The sequence below is a fragment of the Phalacrocorax carbo genome, chromosome 20 (assembly GCF_963921805.1).
Source record: "Phalacrocorax carbo chromosome 20, bPhaCar2.1, whole genome shotgun sequence".
In the NCBI taxonomy this organism is placed as follows: Eukaryota; Metazoa; Chordata; class Aves; order Suliformes; family Phalacrocoracidae; genus Phalacrocorax; species Phalacrocorax carbo.
In genome coordinates, this window is record NC_087532.1 from 2,833,676 (window position 1) to 2,856,779 (window position 23,104).

Here is a 23,104-nt window from a genome sequence, read left to right on the forward strand (position 1 = left end):
AGCCTGCTGCGGCGGGCGGAAGTGGCGCGTTTGTCCCGCGCTGCTCGTCCCAGTCTCCGGTAGCGGCGGCGGTGAGTGGGCCCGGCTCGGGCGGGGGGCGGCGGGAGGAGCCGGGGGCGGCGGGACCCCGGGAGGGAGGGAGCCCGGCCCGGCCGGGTGCCGCATCTGCGGCCGCGGGGCTGGGCGGGAGCCTGGCCGAGCCGTCAGCCCGGGCGGCGGCGGCGGGGCCTCGGGTGAAACCGCTGTGGGAGGCCGGAACGGGCGCCGTGGGCCGTGGGGCCGCCTCGTCCCGCCCGGGCTGTGCGGGCAGCGCCGGGCTGGGTCTGCCCGGTGGGAGGGAGGCCGTAGCGGGCCGGCGCGTACGGTGCTGAGGCACCGGCCGTGCTTGGGGACGGCGTTTCCGCGTCACCCGGGCAGGTCCCAGAGTTCCCAGCAGGGACTCTGTGTTCTAGGTTTAAAACAGGCTCTTCTGGTTCAGCGTAAATCAAGGCCAACTTGGCTTTACTTGAAGATGGTATATGAAGCGTTTGCCTAGAAAAAGCCAGTGTGAAATAGACACGGCTGCGTTGATCAGTGTAGTTCATGTAGGTTTCATTAATGCTGTGTTCTTTTTCAGAGGTTGTTTTTTTTTTTTAAACTCAAATGGGTGATGAAAAGGATTCTTGGAAAGTGAAAACTTTAGATGAAATTCTTCAGGAAAAAAAACGAAGGAAGGAGCAAGAAGAGAAGGCAGAGATAAAACGTATGAAAAATGTAAGCTACCCTTTGGTATACAAGCATTTCTTATGAAACCTGTGGAGCTTTGGTGCCTGTGTCCTCATTTGCTGATGAGGACAAGCCGCCTTCCCCTGTCAGCGGAGTTTCTCTGTGCTCTGGTGCATGTTTTGTGTGGGATCTTCAGGTCCAAAGTCTGACAAAAATATGATGCTTTGCTAAAACCTCATTGACCTTACGTTGCATACTGCGCTTTGTTTGGTGGTTGTTGATTAGAAAAGGTAAAGAAACTGATGTGATTACCTGGAAGTTGCAGTTCATGTAAAAACCTTTCAAAGGTTTTGTAGAAGAACTTGTTTAAGTAATTGTTCTTGAATAACTTTTATGTCACTATTTGGTTTTGTATGATTATGTATAAAATAACATTCTTTTGGGAAAAAAACCATAACAGTTAATGCAGTTCTCCTTAATCATTGTTTAATTTTGTCTAATTGCATTGAATTTACAGAAGTTCAGCTATAATTGCAATCAAACTGCATTTAGCTGCTTACAGCTGTGAAGCCTCTGCTTCATAAGTCAGTGTGCTTCACTGACTTCACTGACGAGCTGAGGATGGCTTTTGAGCCAGGACTGGAAGAGTTGAGCACTATTTAAATTTTTTAGTTTTGTGACATAAAAATTAATCGCGTTTTGGTTTTGCCCTTTCTTGCGTTCCTGTCACAGTCAGATGATAGGGATTCAAAGCGGGATTCTCTTGAGGAGGGGGAGTTGAGAGATCATCGCATGGAAATAACGATCAGAAATTCACCTTACAGGAGGGAAGACTCTATGGAAGACAGGTAAGAATAAGAGAATAATGTTGTTACCTGAAGAAGAGTTACTGAAATTAACCTTTAGAGGTCCTAAGAAGAGGGTTTAAAAATATCCGAAGGGGAAAAGTTTAAGTTCTTTAGCATATAGATGTGCCATCTTGCCTCCTGTTCATAGAATGTGCCAGGGCATCATTTTGAAGTACTGGTTAAGGCTTAACAGGGTGTCATGGTCCAGTTCTGGCCACTACCTAGTAATAAAATATTTCACTGAAATTGCAGTTAAAACAGGCCTGCTGAGTTCTCTTCAGTGTTTAATTCATCCTCAGTTTGCTTGTGTATTGAAAGTGTGCATATAATAATATCTTAGCTTCTCACCTACCTGGCTATGGTTTTCTGTAAGGTACTGCTGTTATTGCCTTGGTTCGGGGGTATTACGGAAAGGAACTTCAATGTAAATTAATAAAATAGGAAAAACGCATTCTTTTCAAAATGGAGAAAAGAGGAAATAGCACACAGTCTGCTTGACAGTACCTGTAACCTTCCTGAGTTTATTCATTTGCCTTGTATTTTAGAGGAGAAGAAGATGATTCCTTGGCTATAAAACCACCGCAGCAAATGTCACGGAAAGAAAAAACCCATCATAGAAAAGATGAGAAGAGGAAAGAGAAACGTAGACATCGCAGTCATTCAGCAGAAGGTTGTTATTTCTGCATTTGGATAAGATTTCTGGTAGCTTCCCAAGGTGAAGCCAAGCAGGTGCAATGTAGAAAACAAATAACAGTAACTGCAAACTAAAGAAAACATGTCAGGTGGATAATGGATAAGGCGCAGGAGTTTAATGCCCTTATGGGAATGACAGGGGTATGTATGTGTGTGAGAGGACAGTAATCACTTTGGGACAGGGACACAGAGTCTGCTTTTACTCTTTGAAATCTGTTGAGCCTCTTTCTGGCTTCACTGAGTGAATGGGCTGAACTATGATCTTTGTACCTGACTGTAAAGGAAAAAACGTCCTTTCTGGAAACATTCCTGCTGTATTCCTGTTATTAGAAGCCTTTTTCCATTTTTAATGCCGGCACTTGTGCAAGATCTTACAATCTTTTAATTTTCCGACACCCTTCCAGATCAGGGTTTTTCCATTAAGAAAATAACAGAGAACATGAAAATAGGTCACTGTAAGTTTCATCCTTTCTAGCTTTGCGTTTTAAAAGTAGGAGCACTAAATATTTTGAATAGTAACACTCCAAAATTCATTCTTGTTTGTTTAGGGAAACATGCCAGAGTGAAAGAGAAAGAACGGGAACATGAGCGTAGGAAGAGACATAGAGAAGAGCAGGATAAAGCCCGTCGTGAATGGGAAAGACAGAAACGGAGAGAAATGGCAAGGGAACATTCCAGGAGGGAGAGGTACATCCATCCCTCCCTCCCTGTGGCAAACTAACAGAGAGATGAACAGCTTCTGCCTCTAAATCTATCTCTAACCTTTCATTGTTTCACTGACAAAAAAATTCAGAAGAAAAACCTGTAAAAGGTCTGATGCCAGTTCCGTGATCCTGTGAATGTGATGTCTAATGAAAATGTGTTCTTGACTTTAATTACCTTTGTAAGTGACTTCATTGCAATAGATATTTTTAGGCGAATTCATTGCCAGCAGCATTTTACTATAATAATAATAATAATAATAAAGCACAAACCAGTTTTGCATAGTATCAGGGGATTTATTAACTGCTTAACTGCCGTTTAAATCCTGGTAAGGGTGCAGAAGCTCATGTGTCTGCATGGTCTTTGTCGTTGAAACACTGTTTTTAAAGGATCAGCTGAAAAGCTACATCTGTTTTTGACTGATGCAATCAGTGTATTGTTGCTAATGCAATTGAATGGTTTATATAGAGAAAAATCGGTTTTCCTTTACCTCATACACTGAATCTGTAGTGAACTGTAATGTAACAGAAAATAATTCTTTTCTAGAGATCGTCTGGAGCAACTTGAGCGAGAACGAGAGAGAAAAATCAGAGAGCAGCAAAAAGAACAACGGGAGCAAAAAGAACGGGAAAGGCGAGCTGAAGAAAGACGTAAGGAACGGGAAGCCAGAAGAGAAGGTAACTGTCTCTCTGTAAATGTTGTTTGGGCTTACCGTCTGCTGACGCAGTGGTGGAACGGAGGCGTAGAAAGCATTTTGTATTTAGGTCAGTGCCAGAATTGAAAAAAAATAAAAGAAAAACAAGGGCGGGGAGCTTGGGGGGAGGCTTCTACATGGGGCGGGGGGGAATCTAGGAAGTTCTACATGGGAAAATAAAACAAAGTCATATCCCTTAAATACCACAGCATATTGGTTAGAAAGTCTTTCTTTGCCTTTCTCTCAGTCTGGTTTCCTACAGAAACAAAATCTGTGCAACTGACGTTGTCTCTGCATGTGTGTGTGTGCAGCTGCTGTGATCTCAGTCACTTCTGAACTCTGGCCGAGTCTAACCCGATATGATAGAGGTGGAAGTCTCAAAATTAAGTGTTTTAAGGATTTGGGGAAATAAATTGCAAAGGGAGGGAGAGAGATCATGTAAGTACTCCAACCATGAAAAAGGCTGTAATGAGAGTCAAGTGGGGAAGTTCTGATAACTGAGCAATTTAAATTCACTTCTACACCTGAACCCTCACTTTGCATAGCATATCAGAGACTTGCCATCTTAAGTTCAGATCATTTTTGGTTAAAGGATCTCTCCCAGCTTTCAGAGGTAAAAATCAGAGCCCTCTGCCATGATCAAGTGGCAAAGATTGTTCAAGAGTAGCAGCAGAAGCCATATTTATTGCTCTTCTTTCTAGTTCGGCTCATACTGAACAGCTCCTCTTTGTGCTTGGTACTTACACTGATGCTGTTCAATCTACCTAGCCTTTCATTTTAGTTATTTTTATTGCTCTAAATGTTCTGTCGGCTCCTTCTAATCATTAGCTGTTTTTATTCTTTTATGTGTCTTCTGGGTCTGTCCACTTCTTTCTCTGGCATTAATACCTTAGTTTCAGGGTATTTACTGTCTAGTATCTAGAGCACCTTTCTGTTTCCTGTGTATGGCAGCACCTTACTCCCAGTAGTACAAACCCATATTTTATTGTGCATGAGGTAAATCATAGTCCTTTATTTCCCTAGATGTCGTTAGGTCCACTTCCACTCCTCCCCATTACCCTTTAGTTTGTAAGAAAAAACAAAAAGTATGCAAAGCAGGTGGTTGCGGCAGACAGAATTATTCTAATTAGGGCAGGGAGATGTAATCATTTCTTCCGGTTTTGTTTTCCCTAGTTTCTGCACACCATAGAACAGTGAGGGAAGAATATGGAGACAAAGTAAAAATGAGACCCTGGAGTCGCAGCCCATTACGACAGCAGAGAGACAAGCTTGAGCAAGGAGATAGCAGGAAACCAGGTAGCATTTGCCACTTCATCGTGTCTTTGCCTGGGGGCTAGGAGGAGCTCTCTGGGGTAGCGTTTCATTTTTAGGAGCGAACCTATATGCCTGGTACTCTATTGAAAGTATCGTCCGCTTCAGCCATGGTGGCGTAGCTCTGGAATATTCAAGAATATGTATGTGTGTCCTGTCTTCTCAAGCAGTGCTGGTTTTGCAGGTAATTGTGCAAGTGACAAATTGAACGGATCCTTCCTTCTTAGTAGAAGGAGTAATTTAAAAAGTTTCAGAGTTACCTCATTCAGTAACGAAAGAAGCATCTGACTGAATTTTTAAAATTTTGTAGTTTAATTCCCTTGCAGATTAAAAAGGGATTGTTCACACTAGCTCCAGTTGCATCTGTTGGTAGGAGCTAAGCTACCCTAAAAAGTTACCTTCAGGGGTCAATGTAGTTTAAGCATCACTGATGTTGTCATCTTGTAGAAGAAAAAACATGCTTAGGGCAGTATTCTGGTTAGATGGTAAAATGTGTTTTCTAAGCCACAAAATGGGCCTTCCCACGCCTAGAAGGTCCTAACAGCGAGTTGAGAACGTGCACCATTGGCATAGAAGTGTCTTTGGTTACAGAAGAAAAGCTCTGCGTCTGCTTTATTAATGTGCGTAGCTGTAAAAATGAGCGTAACTATTTCAAGTAAGCTGGCTGCAGAATGTGGTTAGCTGAAATCCCAGGTGGAGGCAGGCAGTAAGTCCTTCGAAGCTACTGTCTGACTGATCAACAGTCATTGGCATGTTTCATGGTGGTCCAGAGGGACTGCATTATGATAGTGCGCGCTGACAGCAAGCCCTGTATGTACACGCGTTAGTGAGCCTGTGTTGTGGTGATTCTTGTTGCCATGTTACTTTATTTTTTTGTTTTGTTTTTTAATTACACTTAGAGGGGCTTAGGCATGTATCAGGTTTAAAAAAACCCAAAATATCCCACATTTTTGGCTGTTGATCCTGCACCGCTGCAATTCAGAAAAGCTGTTTGTTGTTTGAGCAGAGTGAATTTTTCTTTTTTTAAAGTTCTGTATTTCCAGTGCAGAATGATCAGCACCAATTTAATGGCCACAGAAAGTAAAGCAGTTATCCGGGTATTCAGTGTCTTATTAAGTAGAAGTGACATTCAGTCAGCACCCTGTTTTTAATTTTTATGGTCTCAACAGTAAAAGAAGAGAAACCAGAAGAGAGAGATCCTCTTTCAGACTTGCAAGACATCAGCGACAGCGAGAGAAAAACCAGCTCGGCAGAGTCGTCATCAGGTGATTAAACGCAATTTAGTGGATGTAATTAATTGTGCAGTCGTCTGTTGGGGAAACACCGTTGTTAGAGCGTGTGCCTGCTTAGTTGTGTGTTTGATCACTCCCTAGCAGAATCTGGATCAGGCTCGGAAGAAGAGGAGGAAGAGTCCAGCAGTGAAGGTTCTGAGGAAGAGGGAGAGGAGGAGGAGGAGGAGGAGGAGACGGGAAGCAATTCTGAGGAAGTATCTGAGCAGTCAGCTGGTGAGTAACATAAAGCAGGCCCTAGAATGGTGTGCTATGATTTTCTTTGTTTCTCATTCTGTATTGTTTTATTTGAACATTTTCCTTTTCTCTTAGTCTAGGATAGGCTGAGACCTCACAGGTCAAGATAATTAAAAAGAAAAAAACCAAGTACAAGTCTTATTCTATCCTTTTATATAGAGGTAATACCAATTACTTGTCTAAGAAGCCAGATTAGAACACTGAAAGCCATTTTTGCCTTCCTAAATGGTGTACGGCAACAGTTCGAGTAATTTTGTAACATAACAACTATTCTGGAGAGAACAATTCTGCACTTATTGGGTGGGTGGTGAAATAAATGTCTCTGTCAGTCTGAATTATTTTCAGTGGCAAATTTCAGATTTTATTTTTTTTTAGTGCCAGTACAAATAAATAAACATAATTAAAAAAGGTTTAGTAAAGAATTCGACTTACAGCCATTCTTATCATTAATTAGTAAAGAAAAGGCACAAAGCACACTCTGATGGCTGGCTGTTTTTCTTTAAAATGAATTACAGTTAATAAGCAAATATTCTTAAGTTCCCTGACTTAACTTATTCACCTGTCCCTGTCCCTGAGTTCCCAGATAATTGGTAAGGGCTGTGTTCCCTGCTGGAAGCTGAAAGGCGCAGTTCTGTTGCGTTGGGGGAAGCGTTTGCTTTCCAAGTGAAACAGAAGTACAAGGTCACTGACCAGACAGTGGTGAGAAAGGCCTGGTGAACTAGAAAAGCATTTCAGTAGAGATCTGCCTTACAAGGAACTTCGAGCTTATCAGTTGCACTTGATTCTGTTTTGCAGAAGAGGTGAGCGAGGAAGAAATGAGTGAAGAGGAGGAACGGGAGAATGGAAACCACATCCCAGTTGGTACAATGCAAATACTGAACACTTAAAGTGTTTGCCTGAATTTTTGCAGCCGAATAAATCTTTCTACAAATATTTAACAATATTTTAAAAGTATTTCTTGTTGCAGTTTTGCCATCATTCTAAAGCATCGTATATTTGGCATTTTGGGTCCGTTCTCATGTCAGAATCAGAAATGCCTTGAAATCTGTTCCAAGGCGATGTTTAGAGGAAATCCGATCCTAGTCTAATGAGCTATGTGACCTTCTTCATTTGGGGTCTCTTGTCCCACCCTCCCATCAAAAATGCTTTGCAATCAGAATGAGATATACTCGGTCAGTTTTCTCTCTCATTCTGTTACTGTAAAGGTTTACTTTTCTGATGTGCTGTATTTAACGCTGGAAATAGTGCGTACGTGGCTGTAAGCAAGTTATCGAAAGCATCAGCTCCGCAGAGAGGAGCCATTAGCCTTCTCGTTGGTCTTTATTGTTGCAGCAGCTGAAGTTGTGTAAGTTGCACACCTGTCTCGTGTATAGTGATCAGCGTTTCACTCCTTATCTGTCTAAAGCTGAACTTAATTGTCCCAGAGGGCTCCCTCTTTCCATGACTGATTCTGACTTTTAAAGTTACAGAGTCACGGTTTGACCGAGATTCAGCCGGAAGCGAGGTGGAAGAGGAGGAAGTAGGGGAGGGTACCCCTCATTCCAACGCAATGACAGAAGGAGACTATATTCCTGACTCACCAGCCTCCTCCCCTATTGAACTGAAACAAGAGCTTCCGAAGTATCTTCCTGCGCTTCAGGTAGAGGATCGCTTAAAGGATGCTTGAGAATATCGTAGGCAACCGGATTTCCCTAGCTGCTGTGTTAGCACCGTACACACGCGTTTGCGCGTGGGATAGTTCGTGGGCAGAACATGCCTTGCTGCCTCAACATCACAAAATACATACTTCTGTGTGAAATACTGCTGTCTTTTTTTGACAAGGAAAAATGTGCACGGAGCAAAAACTAGATTACTCTTTAAGATATAGATAAGAATGTAATAATCCATTTGATACTCTGATACCTTGGCATTGCTATCTGAAAATAGATACTTGTGAGAGAAGGGTTCCCTTAACGTGAACAGAAACTATTCCTATGAAGTCCCTGAAGTTTACTTTATGTCTTCTTAAAAAAAAGTCAAGCAAAACCCTCCCCCAGATGCTGGAGGAGTAAATGTTGTGCCTGTTTTTTCAGGGATGTCGTAGCGTGGAGGAATTTCAGTGTTTGAACAGGATTGAAGAAGGAACATACGGTGTTGTGTACAGAGCAAAAGACAAGAAGACTGGTTAGTAATAAGTGGTCTCCAGTTCTTATCTTCGCGCTATTTAGGGCTGCAGTTTGTGCAAATTACAGTTCTGCGCTTTTTCACTGATGAACAAAATGTAAAATACTCTCTTCCTTATGAAGAGTAATCTTGTCAATAGGATGTGGACTTTGGCGTAAGGGCTGCACTTGCAGCTCCCTGAGTTCAGAAGTAATCTCTGTATTAGCCATGATGATGTAGAGCAGTTAACGCGATTTCAGTTCCTGGCTCAAAAGGCAGTTATTTGTGGCTTGAGGTCTGCTGTGGTCACCAGGTTGGAAGTTTTCAATGGTTGATGTAAGCGTTCCACCAGGCGTCACTGTAAGCACAGCTACCGCTGAGAGAATTCACCCAGCGGTTCGTGTGCAGTGAGTATATACTGCGGTACTGGGTTGGAGAAATTTTGCTCTTTTTAAGCTCCCTCTCAGAAAACCTATTCTCGTGTATACAGGCGGATTTATATTTTTAAAGCTCAACTTTGCTTTTCTGTTTTGTTGTAATGGCAAGAGTCTTGGAGAAACTACTGCGCTTCCTATGGATGGTGCAAGAGCCAACCATGAAGTCATTTATACCATCCTCTTCCATGGTGATTCCTCAAGTGAAAGAAATATTTGCTTTGATAGTTTAACAAAAATAGTGATACTGTTGCAGCACTTCTGTTTTCCTGAAAAAGATATGCGCAGCAAGATACGCTCTGTTCTTTTGGCTCTGACCTTGGTTTCCCTGTAGTGTTGCTGTCACTGGTGCTACGTTACTTTCTAGCAAGCTGGTCATCTTCAAGGGGAACTGTAACACAGTAAAACTGCAGATATTTAATTTAAATAGAGTTGGCATATGCATGAGCTTGTTTTCCTTTTCCTTCCCTGTCTCAAGGCCTGCTCTGAGACTCACGTAGCCATTGTTCTCTGCAACATCCTGCAAACCCCAGATGTATTTAAATAATCCACTCCAGTAATGTTTTGAGGAGCACCTTTGTTTCAAGTCGGGTCTTTAAACATAGGCAAACTGTGTTTGAGGCATTTCTGTCTGCTGTCTTGTCTTCCTAACTGTGGTGAGGAGTTTAGAGTTAAATGCACTTTTTCTGTAGCTTCTTTCCAGGCGAGTTGTATTGGAATATGCTGAAATCCATGACGCAGACTTTGGATTCTTGTTTTGGATTTTATTCTTTCAACTTGGCAATCTTCTGGTGGTGGTGGTGGTGGGTTGTTTTGTTTTTACTTTGCTAATATGAGACTGACTCTGCTTCTTGGTTCAACAGAATGTCTGGAGTAATGGTTTTTATTCAAATAAATTAAATTAGTGGCAGAACACTGGGGGACCTCTTAACGTGTATTTTATTAGGTATGTGAAGGGAAATCTGCAGCTGATCTGTTTTCTTTGCAGATGAAATAGTGGCTCTGAAGCGACTGAAAATGGAAAAGGAAAAGGAAGGCTTTCCCATTACTTCTCTGAGAGAAATAAATACTATTCTGAAAGCACAGCATCTTAATATTGTCACCGTCAGAGTAAGGCCACAATCTTCTATTTCAAAAGTATTTTTCTTTTTGAAATACTGCCTCTTGGCTTTTAAAATGCCTTATAAAAATGTTAGCATTCGTAGCAGAGCTTGTTTCTGTAAACAGTTGTATTTACTACCCATAAAATTATGTAGATGTTACTTGTCTCTACATAATCTGATGTTTTGCAAAAACGAGCTGGGGTTTTTTTCATAGAGAAATACGTTTTTCCATGGATTTTACCAGTGGCAGGGTCCATGTATCCTCTTGCCAGTGTATTTCTAAAATGCATTTCTGAATGCTTCTTCAATACCACGTGCTTGTTCTGATACTCTGTTTCTGTCTTTTAGGAAATTGTTGTAGGTAGTAATATGGATAAAATCTATATCGTAATGAATTACGTAGAACACGATCTCAAGAGCCTGATGGAAACAATGAAGCAACCATTTCTGCCAGGTACCATTTGCCGAAGTCTCCTTTGATTCTCAAAACAGGCAAAGTGGCCAACACAAACCTCAGTGTCTTTGGGCCGTACTGACATCAGGGAACTTGCTTTGTACGGTGATGTGTGTTGCCTTGGAATGTCCTATGAGTGTTCTTTGGAACAGAGGCTTCGTTGCTTTTTCTCTGTTCTGTCTGATTTTACTGATAGAAGCTCAGATAGGATCATAGCCTGGGAGTGCTGACATCCATAGTGATATTTGGCTGATGAAACCGGTTTGCGTGCTTAGGGTGGAGGTTTAGATATGAAACTGAGGGAGTTTCCCCTTGTGCTAAACTGGAAGAGAACGTGGGGGCTGAATTCTGGCCACTTCCTATGTTTTTGAGAGGCATTAATTTCTGAGCATTAGTTGGATGCATTCCCGCTATCCAACTGAATTTTGCTTTATTGGCAGCTCTGGTTTAACTGCCCCTGTTCTGTGACGTGTGTTTATGGTGCAGACTACGCTGTACTTTTAACTTGACATCCCTTTCTTCCCCCGTCCCCTTCCCTGTTCTCCAAACAAAACAAAAAATATGAAAGATAGGTTTCTTTTTTTAAAGGCATTTGGCTTTTTTTCATCATTTCAGGTGAAGTGAAAACCTTGATGATTCAGTTACTGCGAGGAGTCAAGCATCTTCACGACAACTGGATACTTCACCGAGACCTGAAAACTTCCAACCTGCTGCTCAGTCATTCAGGCATTTTAAAAGTAAGAACCACGTGAAATATACCACGCTTACTAAAAAGCTTGTGTGGCAGAATTACACCGTGTTGTAGCTGTGTCAAGAGCTGGGTAGGATTTTTCCCTTAGTCTTTAAGAGGCGTGAGGCGTGGCTTGTAAAACATACAGTTGTGAAAGAGGGACCTTTCCTGTTAAAGAGACGGCCTTGCCACAGCTGCAAGATTTATGCTGGGATGTGACTGATAAACATGCTCTGGTGAATGCTGAATTCTTCATCGGGAGATTGGAAGTCTGGCCCGCGCTCGCCTCCCAGTGATGCAGCACACTACACGTGTGACCGTGTCATGGTCAGTATCACAGTGCTTGAGCTGGGGTTGCTCTTTCAACCTCAGAGGTTGTGAGGCTTAATAAAGAACATAAATCCCTGAAGTAGTGCTGAACTGTGCAGTTACTGGGGGAGGTGGAGATTCCCATTACAAAGTCTTTAAAAAAGTTGCACACTTTAAAAATCTATCTAACCTTTCACCGACTTCTTCCAAAAATCGAAGAGAAAAGCAGTATAATAAGATCATGACATAAGATCTAAATTTTTACTTTTAAATTTTAGGTGCCAGCTGAACGCTGCCGTTAGGTACGTCTGACAGCTGTTACCGTTGTTAAGCCTTTCCCTTTCTCAGGAAAACTGGACTTTGAATTCTCTTCTTGCAGAGTTGAAGTCGGCATCTATTGGTGTTTGGTTTTGTTTCTCTCGCTGTCGTACACGCTTTCTGTCAAGGGGATCAATGACAGGAACTCTTACTTGGCCTCAGGAAGGGAAAAACGTTTTTTCCCTTCAGTGGTAAAAGGCAAGGCCCATGAGAAACCGTTTCTTCTGTGTGGCTACTTTTGAAGGCTGGAAGCCGTGCGATCGCCAACACGGCCGGCACGTATTGGCAGCGTTAGTAAATGCTGCGGCCAGTGGTGGAAATACTGCTGATTCCCAGTTTTCGTTTAGGTTGGAGATTTTGGACTAGCCCGAGAATACGGATCTCCACTGAAGCCTTACACGCCAGTGGTCGTGACGCTTTGGTACAGGGCTCCAGAGCTGTTGCTTGGAGCCAAGGTATGTTTCTCCTTATTCCTCTGTCTGCTAGAGGAGTGACTTATTTAATAATTTATGAACACAGTAGTGGACGCTTGACTCCTTAGAAGTCTTTAGAAGTGGAAATTCTGAATCTTCAGTATTATTTTTCCTGCTAACACAGCTAAAGAAGTTCCACCTTCCACAGATAGAAGGTGGGTGGGTGACAGATTGAGTTTTTCTCCCTCAGAATGGCGACGTGGTGGTGCTGCTGCCGGGCGTCTCGTCCATTGGCGCAAAACGCCACTGGCAGCTGGGTTTTTATTTTTTATTAAACTTAGTCTAAAATTTGTGACACCTGAGAGCGGAACAAGGTACTGGCAACGCTCCCTACCCATGACCTGTTCATAACTGAAATCTGGGTGAAATCAGTAGGGTTCTGTAGGGCTTCAGTGACCAGAAGCACGCCAGAAAAACATACTGCGCTACCACCATAAAAAATGGGTGCAAAAGTGAAAGAAGCCCTATGCTGTCTTTCAAAATGTTTCTGTAATAGGAGAAATGGCCACATGTAAGAGAAGAGGCTTACCACGGAGACCAGGTTTTGTGCCCATAACCTGAGATCGCCGTTGTGGCAAAATAAGGGCTGAGGATCTGTGCGTAAGAGCGCGAGGGAGAATGCTTTGCTAGTTGTGACCTCTGTGAGTGAAAAGGAAAGGCAACATGTGGCCTTTCACGTTCCATCCTGATGTGTTTGTGTCTGTGGGTATTACTCATCATTCACAGTAACTTCAACTTTTAAATAAATACAGCTGAGACCTGTGCTTTGGGTATTGGAATGACTGTATGTCTGGAGCGGTAGGATCTTTAAGGGAAAAAAACCCCCTAAAACCCCAAACCAAAAGAACAACAAAAGAACCCCAAACAACTCGGTGAAAGTATCTCACTGATTTTCTAAGGTATAATGTATTCCTTCTTTTCAGGAATATTCAACGGCGATAGACATGTGGTCGGTGGGGTGTATATTTGGAGAGCTGTTAACGCAGAAACCCCTGTTTCCAGGGAAGTCAGAAATTGACCAGATTAACAAAGTTTTTAAGGTAACTTTTTTAACAATTTTTTTGCTTCTGACTGGCTGGTTTGAGAGGCAGGCACTTTAGAGTAGTAAGAAATTAGAAGTGCTTGTTGCTCTTTGACCGAGATTCAGCCTTAATAAAAGGCTCATTGCTCTGATTCTTGTTTTACAGGAGGCTGAGATCATGATTTGTGTTTTCTCTGTTTTCTCTGGATACTTACCACCTCCTGCGGCTACGTAATGAATAAGCAGAAGGGTTGCGCTCTAGAATGAGTTTATTAAGGAGATATTTTAATTTACAGGATTTAGGCACTCCGAGCGAAAAAATCTGGCCCGGTTACAATGAGCTGCCAGCAGTGAAGAAGATGACCTTCACCGAATATCCCTATAACAATCTGCGCAAGAGATTTGGAGCGCTCCTCTCTGATCAGGGCTTTGATCTGATGAACAAGTAAGTGCCAGCTACGAGGGTATCCTTGGGAAAACGGGTTCACGTGCTGTGATAGTGGTGGACAATGACTTGCAGTGAAAACATGCTATTTCAGTGCATTTAACCATGTCAAAACTTGCTGATGCATTTGAAGTTTGTCTGTGACACTCCTTGCAACAGCTTTATTCAGTGTACCAACCTCTCAACACCTGCTGTTAAAGCTCAGTCCAAGATTATTCTCGCACACCTATAGCCTAGAAGAATAGAAAAATGTTTTCGTAGTGGTTTTAGCTCATTCATGTCGTGTGTAATTCTGGGGTGAGTCAGCTGTCGTGCAGTCTGCTGATGGATCTTGTTAAAACAATTAAATTACAGTTGAAAAAAGGGCGGGGGGAAAGCAGTATGTTCTAGAGATCATGTTAAAGAATTAGGAAAATAGCAATCTGGTTTTTTTTCCCTCGATTTTCAAGGTTTGAGTTCTGTCACATCTCATGTTCTGGCAGTCCTTTCAGCCCGCTCCACTGGTGCGTTCCGATTGCATCGCGATCCATTTTTATTTAAAAGGTTGACAATGGCTTGAGAGATGTTTGTTTCCCTCCCTCCCCTAATAGTTCCTTTAAATTTCGTGACATGAGGTAGTGGAAATTATTTTCAGATCTTACTTAGAACTCTATTTACAAAATTAAATATAAAAAACCCAACTTTTTTTTTAAAGAAGAGGGGATTTTCAGACTTTCCAGTTTCTAAGAATTACGCTGCTCCAGGTTTTCAATGAGTTGTGAATAATTTAGTGGAAGTTTGATGACCTTTCAGAAGGTCCAAGCACAACTTGCTTTAACAAAGATGGATATCACATCAGTGTCATCTACTGCTTACTTGATTTGCCTATGACAGAGCTGTCTCTTCATTATTTTGGGTAAGAATGACAACCCTGTAGTGTTCGTGTGAGTCTGGAGCTTACAGAAACACCCGAGTAAGTGTACGTCAGGGCCAAATGCTGCTTGGTAGGGTGAGCAGTACAGTAGAACATGTTTCTGTATTGTGACAGGTAGAAAATAACCACAAGCTGTAGAGTTAAGTTACACTACACTTTGTGCTTTGTGGTGTATCAATACTATCTCAGTTGTCTTCTCTAAAAAGCAAAGCAGCACTGTAAAATATTTTAACTGAACCATCCCGGATCCCTTTTGAGCTGTCTCTGGCTACCCCTAGGTTCTGAGGTGTCCCACGATTTGTACCTCGGTAACAGAACCCTACGAAAGCTACTTCTGATGTGTAGTTCCAGCCGCAGTTCCATTAATTGTAGGTTCATGAAGGAAGCATGCTTTTAAACCCCACCAGCTACGTTAGATCGCCTGTGTCAGCGATCACACCCACTAATAGAATTCTTTTGTTAAACACCAGAAAATTCTTAAGTCCTGTTTCTGAAGAATATATTTTTTCTTCTTTCTGTCCCTCTGCATCCTTTCTTCCCTGTTTCATTGTCTTCCTCAATTCTTCTCAGCTTTTTGACATACTACCCAGCCAGAAGAATTACTGCTGAAGATGGTTTGAAGCATGAGTACTTCCGAGAGACCCCCCTTCCGATTGACCCCTCCATGTTTCCCACCTGGCCAGCAAAAAGTGAACAGCAGCGGGTAAAGCGCGGCACCAGCCCACGACCGCCTGAGGGAGGCCTCGGATACAGTCAGTTGGTGAGCGGGGGCGGATCGAGGCCGCGGGCACAGGATTCCCACGTCCAAATCCTGATTTCGGGGAAGTTTACGTGGACTGCATTTTGTTAGTCTCCTGGGGCTGGGATCCGAGGCTCACCTGTACTTGCGTGAAAAAGCCAGTACAGAAGTCCGACAGAAGTCTGGCTTTCCCTCGGTTCCTCTCAAAGGGCAGGTCCGATAACTGTTGCATGCACAGAACTGTAATTCCAGTACATAATCTGAGGCCGGTTTTGTCGCGGCGCAGAACGTTTTGTCCTTTGAAAGTGTACACAGGTTTACGCTTCCAGCTAAGCTTTCAAAGCTGCAAATTTATTCGTGAAAAAAGTCCAAAGCCTGGGAAGTTGCGCGTACCTTGTGGGTAGAAACAGGCTCCTTTTCCCAGTATTTGGAGAAGAATTCAAAAAAGGCGAGGCTGGGGTTCTTCCTGTCTGGGGAGCGCGCTGCCCATTTTGAAAAGAAGCTGGCTGAAAAAGACGCCGGTGTAAGGAGGGCGTGTTACGGTCTCGGGTGCCTTAATTGCATCAACTCTTATTGCCATTTCCATGTCTCGGCAGGGACGAAGTGGCACTGTACCCTTATTGTGCCCAGTTTAACAGGTGACGTAGCCTAGAAGTTTGTTTAGCCTTGAGTTTTGAGGGTATAAAAATTGTCACGGGGGATATGCAGAGCGTGCCTCATCAGATGCTGAATAAGTGTAGTTTGGACATATTTATAGAGGGTCTTCACAAATTTGTTTCACCTTTCACACGTGCAGTCAAAAGTAGGTAGACAAGCTAGGACTATGCTTGAGATGCCTTTAGAAAATACAGCCTTCGCAATAGCAGTGTTTAAAGATCATGAATAACGCTCTGCATCGGCCTTGGCTATGGTGCTGCTAAATCAGACGTTCCTTTCTCATCTCCTAAAGATGCCGTGGTGGTGGTTGTTTAGATTATTGTGTTGGAGGGGAAAATACAGCTGCAGCCACTTCCTGACAAATGAATTGTGATTGTTTTTCGCAGGGTGATGATGATCTGAAAGACACAGGTTTTCATCTGACCACCACGAATCAAGGAGCATCTGCTGCAGGACCTGGTTTCAGCCTCAAGTTTTAAACTCGACGTTAAAAGGGGGGGAAAAAAGAACAACAAAAAAAGAGAACTGTTCATGTGAGTGGATTTCTGGGTGCCCAAGTTCTGTTCCTCACGTCAGGGAACTAGTTGTTTTTCACAGGGAAAAAGTCAAATGTCATCACAGATTCAAAGGCTCTTGCTGGGTGTGGAGTATAACTGCTGCATTCCATTAGAGGACTGGAATTAACCCGAAAAGCCAAGGATCATTACAAAATTTGACAAAGGAAAACTTGAAGTACAATCCTGGAACAGTTTCTGGTTTATTTTCAGGTTTTTCTTTTTGTTGGGTTTATTTTGGTTTTTTTTCTTGTAAATTTGTAGAATTAAAATACATTTTTAATTGTTTAACAGTGTGAAGGATTTCATTTCTTCACATGCAGCAAACTTTGCTTGTTGGTGGCATTAAGTCTTCTAGAGTGGAAAGTTATTCCCCCCTCCCGCCGCCCCCAGTGGGTGCTGACACCGTTACAGCGTATCGTCAGCCTGGGCATGCAACTTCTTTAAGTAAATCGTACACGTCTGAATACAGTCAGGGCAAAAATCCGTACCAGTTGTGAGCTTGCTTTCCTGTTGCCTGCCTTGGGGAGCGCCCGCTGGGTTGGGCTCGATACTCACAGAACTTTGGGGGCCACGACTGCGCAGAACACCGCTGCGGCGTAGGCGTGTATTTCCAATGGCACTGGTGGAAAAGAACTGCTCTATTGTTTTAGAAATCAGAGAGACGTAATATGGAGACTTGAAACTGTTTCCTATAGAAAGTTCTTTTAAAGATGCCCTTTTTCCATAAAAAACAAAGCGGAGCTTAGCTTTACTGATTGCATAATGCCATAGTCCAGTCCTTTCTCGTAAGATGACAGACCAGAGGAATCGTGTTGGAATATCACGGCCTCTCAGCTGTGTAACGCTATCGTTCTCTTCTGGGAACAGGAGGATTTGGGAAATAGCGGGATATTCATGCAGTCAGACCTGGGCACCAGTCCAGTGAAAGGATTGACTTAAATTATAAACATGCCATTAATTTCAGTGCATTTGAAGAGTTTTTCTGGGTAAAGGCCTTGGAACTGGGATTTGGATGTACTAAAATTGTGGTTAATTCTGAAAACAGTACTTTTGGGGTGTTTGTCGGTGGAGGAATGCAGAACTATTTTCGTTTTAGGCCTGATTGATTCCCTAGTACTGAAGGCGAAACGGTTCCGTTATGAGTCTGTTAACTGAAATCTCTGTGATTTTAGCAAGATTCCTCATAGGTGGAGATCAATAGCCCACTGAAAAGCAGGTGTGGTGTGGTTTGGTTTTTATTCCACCCCACAGAGCACAGGAAAGGAGCCGTTTTGCCACGGCCTGGGCTCAGCTCCACAGCATCAGACCGTGACGGCACGTTTCGTACGTCGGCTGCGCTGTGCTTCTTGCGCGCCGTGAAATTATTTCCTTCCTAGCGGCCTTGGCAGTGTGGCCGCCCGCGCGGGCATCGCTGGACGATCCATGTTCCTGACACAAAAGGGTTATTGACCTGAGTTGGGATAGTTTGAGTAAAACAAAGAAACCCTGATGCTGGATTGCAGTGGAAATTTTATATGGTTGTGAGCGAGAGCTGTAAGTCCTGGGTTGTTGTGGTTTTTTTGTAGGAGGGAAAACCCAGCTCTCCCTGAGGCGTGTGACATTGGTTACTGCACGTCAGCTTTTACTTGTCTCAGTTGTCTATTTTTGCTTGCTTTTTATGGGCCTGAGCTTAATTGTCCATGCAAAGACACATTTTTTATTAATGTATTTGCTGTAGTACATACCATATTTATACTACGCTGTAATCTCAACTGTGATTGTAAAAACGATCCTAGACCAGAGGAGAATTTTCCTGATAGAGCCTTTCTGCTCTAACACAGAGGCCTTCCTAGACTGCTGACCTGCTGCGGTGTGTGAGATGCCCTGCGGTTTTGTTGGTGCTTTTAAGTAGGAAGAAACTTGTTTCAAGAGGTTAAGAGGACAACTAAAATAGGTGAACCCTAGCAAAGAGCAATGTAGGCTGCTTTAATCCTGGATAAGGCTCCTGCTAAATATAGTGACTGTCGGGGATTCCTGCCTGCAAACGAGCGCTCCTCCCCTGCAGCCGTTGCAGCGCGCCAGGCCTCGCCTGCCATGACTATTCGCTGTTTTCCTGTTGGATGTGGCACCTTTACCTCATCGCTTGGGTGACTGGGGAGGCCAGTGATGGAAATCACCTCATCACTGTCGAAGGAGTCGAGAAGCTTATTGATCGCACGCCTAAAGGACAAGTTATGAGGAGCTGCTGCTGGAGGTAAAGAGTCTCTTGGGGTAAGATTACACGAGTAATGAATACGAACCACCGGAAAGCGGCTGGGGGGGGGAAGGTGTTCTGTGGGTACTTGACCGGAATGTGTCGAAATGGGGAATGGCGTCATTAGAAAGAGTTTCTTGTGACCCTACATCCTCCTTCTGACAAGTGAAAGAAAAAGTAATATTAGGTCTTATACTTTTTTTATAAGTTCTGTGCACCAGGATCTAAACAAATAACAGCAAAACACAGTATACCGGGTCATTTTCTTTCCACAATACCTCTGCCTCCATAGCAACGCAGCCGCGCCATTGATCTGCTCATCCGATTGTTCGATGAAGGGTTCTGTTCTTGTTCAGCAGCCGCAGTGATCCAAGTAGTTTAATTACAAAATCTGACACTTTACATTTTTTTTTAAAAAAATGTAATTCTCTGTACAGCACATACCTGAAAAATTCTTTATCATCAAAACTAATTTGGAGAAGTTTTATGTTCCAGTAATCAAGTCTGAGGCTCTTTCGCCCAAGGTACGGAAGCAGCTGGTTTAGGTCAGTTGCACTACCGGAGATTAAATATAAAATGCCAAAGAAACGTTTTGATTTTGAACCAGAACTAGCAGTAATTGACGTGCTCGGTCCAGGGCCCTCGTTAGTGCTTCAGTCTGATTCTCCAGGAGTAAGTAGTCAAGATTCTTTCTTTTTTCTTTACTATACAAGTGTAAGTTCCTTCATTAATTGCATTTGCAATGATGCTCATGTGATCTTCATTTAAGGATAAGTAACCTGGATATGAGTATTCCAGAAGCTCCTTATCTTTATACCAGCTGTCATAAGAAAAAGCAACAGAAATTAAACTACGAAACGTCCAGTACAATGCAGTACGTGTTAGTGGTTCTTTCGCCTACTAAGCTTTGCTTGAGTAAGTATAGGGGGTGGGGGGCTTCAGCAAAGCAAGGTTAGAAGTGTTACGATGTGTTTCAGGTGGATAATGCAGTTGTAGCAGGGCCCTATCCTGCGTAATTCAGGGGCTTGAAGCTTACTGAAAGCTGATGGGAATTGGGGTCCTCGGTTCAAACTAACCCATGGACATGGGCGTCTCTCTCGATCTTAGATACATCCAGAAATAACACGCTTGTTCGTTAGTAAGAGCTAACGAACTATTAATTGAAAGGGTAAATTTAAGACTAGTTTTTCTGCAGAATATGGGCCAGGGAATTTGTCTTGGTGGTAAGAATTATCTTCCTGCTATACACGTGAGTTGGATTTTACCCTTTTTCAACTCAGCTTGCTCATTTCTGATGGCTTTGCCTTCAGACGAACTGCTTTGCCATGTTATGAACAATCTTTGCACGCTCCCTTCTCACAGCCACCACCCCTCTCTGCTCTGGGTGCCAGATGAGACAGTGACGTGCTCCAGAAAGTAAACTGCATTCTGATTTACGCTGTTTTGTCATACTGCCTCCTCCTCCTCAGTATGTAAGCTGCAAAGTCTCCTAAAGGCCTGGAATAAATGATAGAATACTTACTAAACTTTGCCTTTTTTATGAATTATCTTCTGTCCGCAGCGGAAGGTGACGTTCCTGCCTTCAGAAACAGTCTTGGTTTTTGTCCTTGGCGGGGGCAGAGTAGGGGGAACCGTTGGAAATGGGAATTCTGTGCGCCAGCGGTGAGAGAAAGAAACGGCAGAAGTTAGCGTACCTCATTATCAAGCTTTAGTCGCTCCAAAACGCTTCCATGGAATTACTTTATCACGTAAAAGTATTAATTTAAAAATGCCTCCTACTGAGCAGCTCCTGGATGGATGTGTAACGTTATTCATCTGCAAAGGTAACAATGTGGTGGCAGGTAAACTGTCAGAGATGGATAAAAATCAACTCACCCATTTCAAATATACGGACGAGTATAAGTTCAGTGTATGAACAGTCCCCTGGAGTGCATGGGTTTGTCATCACCTGACTGCATCTCTGCGGTAACCTGGCCTAAAGAAATACCTCAGTCTGGGGCAAAGAGGTACTGGGTATATGGTACATCTTCTTAAGGTCAGCAGGTATTTATCTGAAGCTTAGTTCTGCAGCTGCAGTAACTTGACCTGATCCTGCATTAGTCCCTTATCTGGATTCATAAAACTGAGACTAGATTAAGGTGATTAACATACTTTAGCTGTTGTTCTGCAGAGCAGCTCAAGTCCAGCTGTGCCAGGAACTGTGCTGCATCGCTTAGCTCTGAATTTAACACATCAGCATCTCCCTTCCTCAGCTGGGTCCAAAAGGGAAGCAGTCTGAGGCACACCGAGCAGTGGCGTTTTCAGAAACTCCCTGTCATTGGTTCAGTTAAACTAGAGAAGAATGGGACAGTTTAATGTTTAAGTCCACAAATGTTTAAACAGCAAAGCTGCCGCCTACTTCCAAGCCTTGATCTTGGCTCAGATGGATAAAAGGCCATCTCTGCTAAGCTTCTCATTCGAGCTGGATGGGGCCGGTCACTTGCATCCACTGATCTTTAATGAGGAATTAAGGTCCTGCAGCAAACACTGCTTAACTTTTACCTCCTCCCTCTGTGCAAACGCCACCAAGAATCCCAGAAGAAGAGTTAGATACCGTAGCAGAAGTCACAGGTAGCTGGACAGTGCTTTTTCATCAACTTCCTGCGTTTCTCACAGAAGCCTTTTTGCGCCCACGATGGGCACATAAATAATCTGTCTTTACATCCTGCACCAGGAGGAGACAAAGCATTAGAGGGCGGGGTAGGCTGTTCCTTCTTGAGAAACAAATTGGCATTTCACCTAAATCAGCCTGTTCAGTGTAAACAGAGCTGAGACAGGAAGGAATCTAAACCAGGCGTACACTAAATAGAGCAGGGTGCCATTATTATATGAGCAGTGGGCTAGAAATTGAGCTACTTTGATGCAGTAGCAGCAGTGATTCAAGACAGTTGCTATTTCTAAGTCCTACCCTAGGTCCTGTTTGAAGAACAGCAGGCAAATGTGTCAGAGCGCAAGAGAACCTTGCCAGCGCGTGTTTAGTTTGCAGAGAGTTTTGTCATGTTGTAGTAATACATCTGAGTCCAGCCAAAAGAATAATTAACAGCTGTTTGCCTTCCCCCTCCTTTGCACCTGAGCTTTCTCTTTGTGTTCTTGATGCTTGCAAATGTACAAACCCAAGTCAGGGCTGGCCATGGCTAAAAGCAGCCTTTTTAGTCTTGTATAAGCCCCAGTACAAAAGGCCCAAAGAGTCCAGGCCCAGAGCTGGTTTGGGCTGGGGCACGAGGAGCCGCGCATGCGAGAGCACACGCGGTGCCGGGGCCTCTGCAGTAGCAGCTCAGTCAGAACAGAGTAGACGGACGCCCCCTGAAACCTTCCCTCAGCTCTGGGGCGGTGGAAGGCTGGCGTCTATAAGACGTCCAGGCTCCTGTCTATCGTGCCTGAACCGAGTAGTGCTGGAAATGGACAGCGCTACACCGCCTTTTAGCTTTACTTTGCATAAAAAGGAGCGAGCGTCCTCCTGCCTGCTGCTCACCAGCTTACAGCCTCGTCCTGCCGAAGGAGGAGGCTCTAACACCACGAGAGCTCCGCAGGATCCAACTGACACTTCAGCAAATGTTCCTTACACAGAGGCGCCCAGAGCCCAACCCTGCCTTCCTTACCGTAAAGCCTGTGAATTCCCCAGACTTCGTCTTGAGAGATGGTCTTTTTCCCAGTCAACGTGGCATTGATGTGCATGAGGGCGTTGGGGTTCAGGGAGTGCATGAGTCCTAAGGCATGGCCGATTTCGTGAGCAGCTACATGTACCAGATCCGTAAGCCAAACACCTGGAACGGAAGTGGAAAACCAGCTGGCTTTGTGTGGTGAAGTACATTTGCTGATGCTGGTGTAACACCAGGGGAACTATTTTAGCACAAGGACAGTATGGTCTCATCCATGGTGGCCCCAGTTTCATCCTCTCTGTAGCTGCTTGGGCGCAAACAGACAAGCCAATTATTTCCACATGCTTCTAATTTCCAACAGCAGGACCCAGCTGTTCTGCCAGACTACAGGAAGGCGACTCAAAGAGCAACGTTTGAAATGAAGGCAAGTGCCCTGTGTAATACTCGCTCTTGTCAGCC

The 23,104-nt window shown here is 43.6% G+C and overlaps 2 protein-coding genes across 7 annotated transcripts in view; one reads left to right on the forward strand and one right to left on the reverse strand.

The window, feature by feature from the left end:
• Positions 1-17,062, forward strand: LOC104041128 (cyclin-dependent kinase 11B). 4 transcript variants are annotated; one of them, XM_064470455.1, is made up of 20 exons: positions 1-71; positions 617-753; positions 1,438-1,553; positions 2,099-2,223; positions 2,795-2,933; positions 3,495-3,625; positions 4,816-4,938; positions 6,123-6,218; positions 6,327-6,458; positions 7,275-7,340; positions 7,943-8,118; positions 8,552-8,642; positions 10,044-10,165; positions 10,507-10,612; positions 11,228-11,349; positions 12,317-12,424; positions 13,366-13,482; positions 13,760-13,908; positions 15,392-15,581; positions 16,604-17,062. In XM_064470455.1, the coding sequence occupies exons 2-20, from the start codon at positions 643-645 to the stop codon at positions 16,694-16,696; spliced, it is 2,313 nt and encodes a 770-aa protein (XP_064326525.1). In that variant the 5' UTR covers positions 1-71; positions 617-642; the 3' UTR covers positions 16,697-17,062. The 4 variants fall into 4 exon arrangements, with proteins under 4 accessions (XP_064326525.1, XP_064326527.1, XP_064326526.1 ...); XM_064470457.1 differs by having other exon boundaries at positions 7,949-8,118; XM_064470456.1 differs by having other exon boundaries at positions 6,330-6,458.
• The window catches only part of MMP23B (matrix metallopeptidase 23B), a 24,437-nt gene continuing 16,811 nt past the window's right edge, over positions 15,479-23,104 (reverse strand). For all 3 annotated transcript variants that reach the window (XM_064470462.1, XM_009500346.2, XM_009500347.2), the window contains 4 exons: positions 22,646-22,810; positions 21,601-21,711; positions 20,530-20,656; positions 15,479-19,827 (listed from right to left, as the gene is read on the reverse strand). In XM_064470462.1, the coding sequence (XP_064326532.1) occupies positions 19,653-19,827; positions 20,530-20,656; positions 21,601-21,711; positions 22,646-22,810 (578 nt within the window). In that variant the 3' untranslated portion in view covers positions 15,479-19,652. The remainder of the gene's footprint in view (positions 19,828-20,529; positions 20,657-21,600; positions 21,712-22,645; positions 22,811-23,104) is intronic.